The sequence below is a fragment of the Electrophorus electricus genome, chromosome 17, assembly GCF_013358815.1.
Source record: "Electrophorus electricus isolate fEleEle1 chromosome 17, fEleEle1.pri, whole genome shotgun sequence".
In the NCBI taxonomy this organism is placed as follows: Eukaryota; Metazoa; Chordata; class Actinopteri; order Gymnotiformes; family Gymnotidae; genus Electrophorus; species Electrophorus electricus.
The window spans coordinates 11992679-12004747 of record NC_049551.1 but is presented as its reverse complement, the minus strand read 5'-3'; the positions used below and the strand labels follow the sequence as shown (position 1 = coordinate 12004747).

Sequence of the window (12069 nt, the reverse complement as noted above, 5' to 3'; positions counted from 1 at the left end):
GCCCACCTTTATGGAATTGGTGGTTTTGTGGAGGGAATCACGTATTTTCAGCAGCGCGATAGTCGGCTTCACGAGCAAGAGTAACTGTGTAATATCAGATTACGGAAAGTGTACCGTCTCGAAATGTAGTTTTTTCTACATTTCTACAACTGAAAAACTCATATCATTCCTATTTTAAATTCCTATTGTTCATGTGTTGGGCATCTAATAGTTTGTCTTTGATGTTTTCTTACCTTTGTGCTGCCTGGGTGGAGTTAGTCACCTGAGACCTGTCTTAGAAAAGCAAAGCCTATCGTCATGGTACTATTTCCGTCCTAAGCTACAGGCGGCACGTTGCTCCTGCATCCAGCCAAAGTATTTGGAGGTCTGTTTGTCTATAGCAGCGATACCCATGAGAACTGTACAGTGAGTATCCTTATTTATGATACTTTACTTCCGTGTTAGAAATATATATATTTAAAAAATGCACTCATGTTTTGTATCACACCTGTTCAAGAACTATAGCTACCCACGTTCCCTCAATAAATCATTTGTGTGTAACATAATCTGCAATGAAGCTTGGAGACATAGGCAACTTGTTTAAAAGGAGCCCAAACCTTTTTCTTTTCTGCTGTTTAATTGTGTGATGCCTAAGAAGCTTAGTTTACACAGATCCACAGACTCTGCATGTTGTAACTACAGCTCGGAGAATATAGTGAAATTTGACTGAATGATTTTGATGTCACTGCAGGACGCAGAAGGTTTGGTTTTATACAAAATGGCTTCAAATCAAATCTTTGTGAACATGAACAGGTAACTTGTTTTTTCACTCCACCCAGATATACTGATCTCTCTCTTTTGTGGTTAGTTTCTGTTTTCTGGGTGTCTCTTTACATATGTTTGCCGATTGGATAAAATTGTATCTGCATATGGGTGATGTTTGTGTGCATGTGTGTATAGTTTTACTGCCACCCACAAAACACAATGTAGAAGTGCACTTCTGATGCTCAGCACATAGTTACCTGACGCATCTCAGTAAAATGTCTTCATAGCTAGACAATTGCTCTTAACACCTGAACTGCCAAGTCACCCTGTAGATGGAGTCTTCTTGTGAGATTCTGTTCTAAGTATGTTTTGATGCTTGGTTGTCATGCTAATGTGAGCTCTCCATCTTGATGGAAATGTGCTTGGACAGGCCTTTTGTCTAATTATCAGTGCATGCTGACTCACTGTGTCTCTGGGTAATGCTGGAAAATGAACACTTGAACATGATCTCTTTATTCTGTTGTTCAGTTTCTCAGGAATAACTGTTCCCCAAGAGATTGAGTGGGATGAAGTCTAAGGAAAAAGAACACCCAAGCATCACAGAAATTTTTGTAGCTACCAAATGTTCTGTTCATTCCATTTCTCTCTCTCTCTCTCACTTTTTTATCTTGCACAGATATCTAGGAAGGCTCAGCATTAACTACACATGGTTTTCTCCAAGGTCCTCTTTTGCCTTCTTGTATGCAGTAACTGTATATCTCAGTACAGGTACATTCCCAGCAGTCTCTATCCTTAATTTCCTCATGCACGTGTCTGTGGGTTTTAAATGATATTAGTGTTACTAGCAAAAGCTGTTCATTTTATTAGTACTTTGGCTAAGCCCACGTCCATTGACTCTGACCTCTGTTTTCTGTGAGAAAATGATTTTGTTCAATAAGTAAACATGTATTCTTAGATTGAAATTTTGAATAGAACCTGGTTTTACTTTGCAGAGAGAGAATAGAATGAGGCTCTGAAACCCTTCAGGCCTTGCATCAAAAAAGAGCCTACAATAAACACATTATCTTCTTTTTATTTTAAATCCTGATGCACACATTTATGTAAACAACAGAGAGCCAGTCCTTTAAGCACATTCTTATACCCGGAGGCCTTGTAGACACAGCATTAAGTTTATGTTTGAAATTGAACCATGTCTTTATTCATGGTGTGCAGATGTAACTCTGGCAATGACGGTGACCTCCAGTGGGCCTCAAACTTTGCAGGTGGCCCAAGGGGAACAGGCAACACTGAACTGCATCTACTCACCTGATCCTGAAGACATGGGAGAACTGGACATTGAGTGGGTACTGGTCTGTCCAGACACTACCAGGAAAGACCAGGTGGTGAGTAGAGGGAAAACTTAACAATATTCAGTTTGGGTGGCTCCAGGCAAGCGCCTCTTTGGTGGTTCACGCGAGAAAATTTGGAATGTGGGGAAAATTAGGATTTTGCTGTAAATACCTTTTCTTTTCTTTTTTTTGAAAGGGTAAATGTAATGTCACACTCGAATTGAAAAATAATCTAAAAAATCTGTTGTAATCATTTTCTTGTCTTTGCAATTTGATGTAAGCACAAAAGGACACAAGGCATTTAACAAAATGGCAGAAATTAAACATTTTAGGGGGGAATCTTACACTTTCGTTGCATACTCAGAATTTTTTTTTTTTAAAGATTATGCAATATACATTACTAATATTCAGTAGTAGAGATTTGAAGTAGCACAGAATTTTGATGCAATAGTATGTCTTTTTTTCTTCCAGATCATATCTTACTCAGGTAGCCATAAATATTTCCACGGTGACCCATCATTCATGAATGCTGTGGACTTTTTGGCCAGCGACCCAGTTCAGGGTGACGCATCTCTCGTCATTGGTTCTGTGACAGTTACTCATGCTGGAACATACCAGTGCAAAGTGAAGAAAGCTCCTGGCGTGGATATGCAGAAACTGTCACTTGTGGTTATGGGTAATGTAGTGCTTTTTGTTTGTTGGTTTGTATGCTTTAGGAGTGCAGAAAATGTAATTCTATACATGTGAGTGCACAACAAAATTGTTGAAAGATTTTCTTGTAAATGAAGGACTTTAATTAATCGGGTACTAACAGGACCTGTCAGTTTTGTACTTTGTACAGTTGGGTTTTTTGTTTGTTTGGTTTTGTTGTGTTGCTTTGTTTTGGGGGGAAGGGGGTTGTGGTGGTGGAAAAACACTGACCACACAATAGAACAAGTTACTCAACTTGTAAGCTGCTCAGCAAGTTTTACAAAGTTCCTCGGATTGTTAGACCTTTCTTTAGTATCTCTTTGTAATGCTACAGAATTGTATTAAGAAGATACATCATATTTTACAAACATTCGTCATGGATCGAAGATCTCCATTTTCTGCTTCCAGACAAACTGATTCATCGGATTTTTAGCCTATCAAAGAGTTGCAAATTTACCATTGCGGTTATTTTCGAGTTACTTATCAGTGACACGTTTATCTGAGCTTCAACCTGAGTAACGTTTTTCTCTGTAGAGGCCGCTGGAACGGAAAGTCAAATCTCAAATTACGAAGCGGGTTAAGCGATTATACAAATGTGTTCAGCAACCCTGCAAAAACCCATTTCAGCGACAAAGAGGATGTTTGGCCTCATTCCGTAGGAGTAGCTCCTTAGCAGCAACAGCTAATTTAAATAACATTAGCACTGCCTTAGCTACATTAGCTAGTTATGAATATCAGTCATCCACTGACCCTGCCGCACTTGACTCACTCTGCATGGCTCTACTCCAGTATACACAGAGATGATAAAAGTATGCAAATGCTGATTTGCGTCCAAGCAGAAGGTTGTTCTCTACATTTTATTCCAGAAAAAGAGACGTCTCAAATTTCTTTCTGGGGTTGAAGTGACACCCAATACAAGAGTTTGCAGTTAACATTTTACTGCATATTCGTTTAAAAACTGGGCTCAGCGCAGTTCCAGAGCTGAAAGCTTTCCCGACAGTTAGTGGTTGCAATGTGGATGGTCTAAGTCTTTATTTTTACATAGCAATCATTGTTTTCATTTGACACTAATCTAGCTAACAATGAAAATATAACGTGCCGGCTACAGTTAGCTAATTTTATGTAATTTAGCTGAGCTACTTATTTTTAGAGCGTTATATAATCCGATACACTGACATTTTTGAAACTGCCAATATTCACTGACTTACCCACGTTTAGCTCCCGTCCTTTATAGTCAAAGCCTGTTAGCTAGACCTGGTTAACCAGAAAAATAAGATAGCTAGCTAGCTAATGTTAGCTAATGACTTTAATGTAAAAATGAATTGTAGTAAATGCACGCTAAATACATTCTTAAATATGAACGGTGGCGTCCTCTAATTTAACTAGATAATTTGATATGCCTCTGTTTAAACACAGCATTGATTCCGCTGTTGACTGAGACTCCTCCCAGCCCTAAACTTCAAGTTCGCAGCCTGCGTTATACTGACTAACTGGGCGGTTACGTTTGACACTGAGGCTGTCAGTCAATATGTTGCAGTCCACGCCCACAAAGAAGAACGCTAAAAGGCGATAGAGCAAACAGAAAATTCAAAATGCTCCTTTTAATATCGTTTAACGGGGAAAATGGGAAGGTAACTGGAATATATAATCTCTTCCCCCTTGCATGGTCCTTAAAGGCACTGCAGCTATTTTAAATTGTGAAAAATCTTTCACAGATTTAAAATAATAACTACAGTGCCTTTAAGGACCATGCAAGATGGGATGAAGATGGTACTCTGAGCTCTAGTGGCTAGGTTCCAAATTTTGTTTAACCTTTTCAATGCTCAAAAGTCTTGTCAGACTCTTCTCTTTAGCTGACATCTTTTTCATAAAGAAGAAACCCAAATCTTTCCTCTCATCCAAAAATATAAAGGAACATGACTGCTGTGGTTATGGAGGTGATGCATGTCAGCAGTAAGCGACTTAGAGGTTGGCGATACAGACACTCCACCAGATACTCCTTAATTCTGAGCAGGAAGAAGAGGAGGTTTTGAACACCATCGTTTTAGAAACAATTTCACTCATCAAGCGATGTGATGAGCAGGAAGAAAACATAGAACTGCTCTCAAAGAAGATGGAACAATGCTATTCTACAAACACCATTTCCAGAAAAGTTGGGACACTTTCTAAAAACGCAACAAAAAAAAGAAAAACTATAATTTATCGCTTGAACTGTTATTTCACCGATAAGGGTACAGAAACATTTTGGTGTTTTCACTGACAAACCTACTTGTATTTTGTAGATTTAAAAACAAACAAACAAAAAAAACCAATACAATGTGAAGCCTGCAACACACTCCAAAAAAGTTGTAACAGAGACTAAAGGTTATACAAGTAACACTGTTCTGGAAGGGTTGAGTAACAGGTGAGGTCATCAAAATTGAATATAAAAGGAGCATCTACCAAAGGCTTAGTCTTTTCAAGGATGGGTTGTGGGTCACCACTCTGTGCCAGAAAATTGTCAGTTGTCAAAGACAACATTTCGTGGCACAAGATTGCAAATATTTCGGTCTTTCACCATCTAGAGTTGATAATATCATAAAAAAAGTAAGGGGAAATCTCTGTGTGTAAAGGTCAAGGGTGGAAACCACTGCAGAATGTGTGTGACCATTGAGCTCTCAGGCAGTACTGTTTGAGAAACCATCATGCTACCATGATGGACAATAGCCATGTGGGCTTGGGAGTACTTCGGAAAAGCATTCACTTAACACAGTCCACTGCTACATCAAGAAATGCAATCAGTAACTGCATTATACAAAAAGGAAGCCATATATTAAATTTGCGCAGATATACTGCATAGTTCTCTGGGTCAGAAGTCATCTGAGATGGACTGAGAGACAGTGGAAACATTCTGTGGTCAAACGAGTCCACGTTTCAGCTTGCTTTGGGGTGAAAAGAGATGTCAGATTCTATGTGCCAAAGATGAAAAAGACCATCCAGACTGTCGGTGCAAACGAAAAGTTCAAAAACTAGCATCTTTGATATGGGTGATCTACAAATATGTGAAGGTAACATTGATACAGATGCTTTTTTAAAAATTCTATTTAAGAAATAGAATTAAGTTTGCAGTGAAAATACTGAAAATATTTTCTTTGTCCATTTGTCTTTTAAGTAAAGGTTCAAGTGAATTAACAAACTATGGATTTTACTTTTTATTGCATTTTTAAAAAGTGTCCCAACTTTTCTGGAAATGGGGTATGTATAATCTGAAATCTATCAAGAACTGAATCAGTGCAAACAAGACAGGGCATGGCTCAATATCAAGGCTTGAAAGAACAATAATTGAGCTGAGTGAGATCTGCAGAATATGAGCATACCAAAAGGCATTTGAACTTTTGTATTAAACACTGGAAAGAAAAATGGTATGAAGACATCTACAAGAGAAGTAAAGCAGTTTGCTCTGCAAGATGGTGCCAGGTGTACCATGGAACATGGAATAGGCTGCACCCACCGGTGAACCCAATTGGTAAAAAAGAAGCTTACCATACATGGTAGATAATCATCCAGTTTACATAGTGAACCCACAAGAATGAAATTGGGACACTATCCAAAGATTTCGCTGTCTGCATTTGAGTGGATTTGAGTAAAGGACTGGTTGGAAATGAGAAGCACTATGGCCATGTGTACAACGAGAGAGAGAAGAAAAGCCGTGCTGTCGGGGTTTGGTCACTAGAAGCAGATTTTAAAAAGTTAATGGGGTGTTGGAAAGTGCAGAATACGCTCCATTACAGGGATGTATTTCAGTCTCTTATTATCCCTTAAGGGAGACGTTTTTCTGTTTTTTGTTTGTTTTTTTTCTGCCTGTAGATTCTACAGCACCTGTTCTTTTTAAAGTCTGTTACCTTTTTGTTCTTTAAATGTTCTTTTTGCACAAGAGACTCGCTCTAGCAAAGAATCTTTCAGGAAATCACAATTGAGGGATACTATACTATTCAGTTAGGACTCAATTAGATCAGCAGGGTTCGCTATATGCCTAATAATATGCCTTGTAAATGTGCTAACAAATGTGCTATGTAATAGATAAAAGATGTGCAATATAGTCACAGTACAATGAGTTTGTCAGTGGGGGACACGGGTCTTATTGATGAGGCTTAATAGAGTTGGGGGGGGGGGGGGACTTTGTGGCAAGAGGTTTTGGTCAGAACAGACCTCAACCTCTTGCTGGAGGGAAGTGTTTTGAAGATGTTATGTCCAGGGTGTGAGGGGTCAGTCATGATCACGCCTGCTCACCTCAGTGTTCTGGAGGGATGGTAGGTTGCAGCCAGTCACCCTGTCAGTAGAGCCGATGATGCGCTGCAGTCTGCCCAAAAAGCGGGAAGATTCCACAGTGACAACTGGGCAGTCACCCAGAGTGACAGGGGTGGGAGGGGCTGTGTAGTTTTGAAGTCAACAATCATCTCCACTGTTTAAAGTGTTGAGCTGCAGGTTAATTTGGCTGCACCAGGTTATTAGTTGGTTAGTCTCTACCCTATAGGCGAGCTCTGTTAGAGAATGTTTAGAAAATTTAGAAAGTTACTAAATTTAAAATAAATGTGGTACTACAGTGCTTTTTAATTTAATTTAATTTTGAATGTTTAAGTTTTGCAGGCTGGCTCTGTTTACATATCTTAAGTTTCCATGTGGCTATTCTGTCAGAGAGACCATCAGTGCCCAAGTGTTGGGTGGAAGGAAATGAGGCAGTGGGTAAGCCTGTGTCACTTCATTGCAAGTCTGATGAGGGATCTGCACCTCTTCAGTATGTGTGGAAAAGAGAGAGCGGTGGACCCCTTCCTCCCTCTGTTAATCCAAGTGAGTGCGACCTCTAGTGGCGTAACAGGAGACTACTACATCTTTGTGAATAGTTGCAGGTTACTGCTGCAGAAGAAATAATTTAGATGCAATTGTTAGAATTAGCATCAGTAGTATATGACTTGCTTATTATATGAAAATGTGCTTTTTATCAGAAATAATTTGATTTCCAGATAATTAAAATTAAATTAAAATTCTGAATTCACAATAACTATTCATAATTCATAAATTTAATTGCAAACTTTAATTTCAGACTCTTTCCTGGGGGAGCTCTTAATCTACAATTATTCTATGGATTGGGCTGGTACCTACTCATGTGAGGTAGCCAATGCTGTTGGGAAACAGTACTGTAGAGTCAATTTGCAAGTTATAAAGTGTAAGTGTGCAAGCACCCACAACATAAACTATTACTTATACAGCAAGTGTTTATATTCTGTCTCTCTTGCTCTCACTATGTGTGTGTGTGTGTGTGTGTGTGTGTGTGTGTGTATGGGTATGTGTGTCTGTGTGTATGTGTGTGTGTCTGTGTGTGTGTGTGTGTAGCTCCTAACAGGGCTGGGGTCATCGCTGGCACTGTGTCTGGATGTCTGCTGCTCATTATAATCATTCTCATTGTCATATGGCTCATTGTCTTCAGATGGGAAAGAAAACAGTATGAGCGAGAGCTTTCCAATGATATCAGGTATCAGCAATGTTGTATAGGATGTACTGGGGTGGCAGACATTTTACAAGAAAGACAAATTTGACACCTTGTAATTCTAATCCTTGTTCATGTGTAGGTGTGAGATTTCTATCTTTTGGTTATGTAGGAGTTTCTAGCTCTTATATTTGAAGGTCACAGAACATGCACTGTAACAAAAAAAAAACAACCTTTAAATTAAAAGTAACTAATAGGCAGCAGTGTTGCACTGTACTGTAATTAGTATTTACAACACTGTACATTAATGTTTGTTTACAGTGATATTCTTGTGCTGTATTTGATGATTAACATTGGCCACTCCTGTAAAAATACAGTAAAACTGTATTTTTACAGGAGTGGCCAATGTTAATCATTTTTGGCCATTACTGCAATTTTACAATTGTCCCGCTATTTTAACTATTTTATTTCTTAATTTATAAGATACATGTAATACCATTTTAAAGAGTCAAAGTTCTTAACAAAAGAATGCAATAAAATGTGTTTATTCTTATCTACTAACTAGCTAGGCAGTTGCTACGATAACGTTAGCTCAGCTATTGTCTTTGATTCTGGTTTTTACGCATGAAAGGTGAAACATCTAGAGGGATATCAGTCACAGCCCAAAGAAAATCTGTTTAAAATGTTCACATGTAAGTAAAATTAAGATGCAACAGTTTGCAATATGAATTATCAGAAAAGGTTAGTATTCTACTACATAGACAGCAGGATACTGGGTCAGTTAGCAGACTAGGTAGCTACCCAACTAACATTAAACAAATTAGCCACCCCTTGTTACATTTTAAGTTTAAACTTGCCCTAGTTCACTAATATTAATTTTTGATCACTTTAGAAGTTTGAAAAAACTAAATTATGGAAAGACAAGGGAATGGGGGAAAAACAAATATTATTGACGAGTAGAGACAAGCATTCATTGCTGTTTCAGAACAACACATTTGGTACCTTGGTTTTATATGTAAAGCTGATAATACTGTATTGTTTGCTGTATTACTGCTATATTCTCACAGTGATGTTACAGTAGCCATGCAGTATGACCTTGTATACTGTAGTGTGCCGCTACTGTAAATATTTTCTCATAATGCCACACAGGATCCTGTATAAAACTGTAAATCACATTTACTATACTATAGTACTTTACTACTTTACTACGATAATACTAAAGTACTATACTCACTCAAACAAACATAGTAATTAATAGTAGAAAATGCAAAAATTGTTTACAGTGTAGGAAATCTTAAATCCTGCAGTGCAAAGCTGCTGTTATACTGAGCTATACTGTTTTCTAGATAAGTGATGCAGTGTGTTTGCCATGTCCTTTAGGGAGGATGCTCCAGCTCCAAACAACCGCTCAACCAGCCGTGGGCCAAGCTCCGGAGTGGCCTATAGCCAGATGAGCCAAACCCACAAAAAGCAGTCACCTTCCAGCAGCACCAGCTACATCACCCAATCATACATCAAATCTGACAGCAAATATGGACATATTGTGTGACACAGACTTGCAGGTCATATCACCTACAGATTGAACTTCACGTACAGATTCAGTGCCTATGTCAGTTGTTTATGGATTCAGTGTGGATGAACTCTGTATGGTATGGTGTGCTGTTAAGGATTTTGGTTGTTTCCCCATTTTTAATTCTGACTGAAGTTAAAGTTTTGAAATATGATCAGTTTTCATGGTTGAGTGTTACAGAGTGCAGAACTTGTCTGCTGTGAAAATGTAGCTGTTTTCCCTACAATAATAATTTCGCAAAGAGAAATTGGGGTATTATATTGTTTTTCTGAATGTACATTTAGTGGTCAACTGGTAAATAATTATTTTATATAAGATCTTAGTCAGCAAAGACATGATTAACACAACTGCCTCAACTGATACTCTAAGAAAGTACATCATTCACATTTTTCATTCAGTAGTGTGCTTTCAAAGACATTTGTGTGTGTTCTGAGTAACATCACACAAAATCTACAGAAAAGACCCATAGTTGTAAATAAAGGTACCAGGGTGTAGGGTACTCCCAACCTTGAATACAGTACCTGCACGTTATGGGCCATATACTGTTTATCAGCAGTCATTTGAGGTCTGGGGATGAAGAGATCTGGTGGAGGACCAATGAGTGAAATGAGCAGCAAAGACCTAGCACATAGCTAATCCTTATTAATTTGACTCCAATGTATTATATACAGTCACTAGGTAAAAAGATTTAAATCACGTTGGAGGCTTTACAAGGTCTAGTGTCTAGTCAAGCATGAATTAAAAGTAGTGTGGTGATAGACTCCAAAAGAATTGTCTGGACCATATTCCATATTAATTACACCCCTAAAGGAGCAGACATGTGAAAGGAATACCTTCCATTAAAATGCTTTAGAAATGAACATTTAGTTAATATAAGAAAAGGTACCATAATTTCTGAAGTGAATTGGCATCTGCAATATTGAAATATTTACTTCAAAGTTTATTTGTTATGTACATAGTCATACATGGTATAACTGATAGTGATGGTTTTTGTAACTGCTTTGTCCACATTAACAGTAAACATTTGTCATAATTGACAAAAGAGCAAGTCCAATCTATTTACTAAATTAATTATTAGCTGGACTAAAAAAGTCAGTAAATAATAGTTGTCACAATACTGGAATAACCAATGAATGAATGAACTAAACAGAAGAGTAACTTCAAACAACTGGATAAGAATCACAGGAAAACCACAGTCCCATCTTTAGGGAAGAGACTCCATATCTGCAGTCAGAATCAGATATTTCTGATGTGTAATAATCTATAAACTGTACAAAAGAAACCAGAATAACTTATAAAATGCACTAATAGAAGACATTTACTTAATGTGTGTATTCCTGCAAAAGTAAGAATAATAATCTAATAATAATAATAATAAATATAATAACTTGAAAGGCAAAGTTTGTGAATTAACTTGACAAAGCAGCTAGAAATGAATAAATGGCTGGCTGGCTGTTTTAATGTTGACAACACATAAGTAATGTAAAATGAATTGCTGTATAAATGTAACATCATCTCATTGTTATTAAAATGATTAAAGCTGATGTTGATACTTAAAAGTTAAACAAAAAGGTATCCCAGGTACCTGCTATCCCATTGCTTAGTGGTTGCTATGGTGTGCGAGATGGTTACTACGTTGTTACTGGGTAGTTGCTAACCATTTGCTGTCAGATCAAAGATTGTTGGTGGAGCAAAGTGGATGCTATTATGTTCCAGGTGGTTGCTATGAGGTAGAAGTTGAGGGTAATTTTTATTTTTATTATTTAAACAAGTACTGTGGGCAAAAAAAACAAAAAAACATGCCATGCTGCCAAAACAATTCATGACAAGAAACGTAATTAAATTAGTAAAACCCTGATATGCTTTATCGCATGCAAAGGGGATGAACACAGGACATACATTTAGCAACATTCCTCCTGGACAGTTATGTAAATGTGATCTGTATCAAGTGACTTTACATAAATTGAGTAGATAAATCTTTATGGGTTTCTAATTCTAGAAATGTAATGGTATGCCAACATAACTTGCCAAATATTATAAATCAATTCTTGCTTGTTGATAGACCAGCATTGTAGTCCTCACCTGATGCTTGTCATTTATATAGGCTTCTGTATACAAGCACTCCTCCTTGAGATAATAGCTACCACACAGTTAACTTTTGCTAACAACTTTTTAAAATAAAATAATTCAAATGGCCTATGTCAATGTCAAAAGTGAACTCATGGCAATTTTGGTGATGGTAGAAAACTTAATGATCTCTGCTGGCCACTGTA

The 12069-nt window shown here is 37.6% G+C and overlaps 1 protein-coding gene across 1 annotated transcript; it reads left to right on the top strand.

The window, feature by feature from the left end:
- Nucleotides 1-49: 49 nt before the first annotated feature.
- Nucleotides 50-10009, top strand: vsig8a (V-set and immunoglobulin domain containing 8a). Its single transcript, XM_027008284.2, has 9 exons — nucleotides 50-405; nucleotides 731-792; nucleotides 1421-1512; nucleotides 1957-2126; nucleotides 2544-2748; nucleotides 7437-7589; nucleotides 7843-7965; nucleotides 8133-8271; nucleotides 9607-10009. Exons 2-9 carry the CDS (start codon nucleotides 758-760, stop codon nucleotides 9773-9775), a joined length of 1086 nt encoding a protein of 361 aa, XP_026864085.1. The 5' UTR covers nucleotides 50-405; nucleotides 731-757; the 3' UTR covers nucleotides 9776-10009.
- Nucleotides 10010-12069: the final 2060 nt, after the last annotated feature.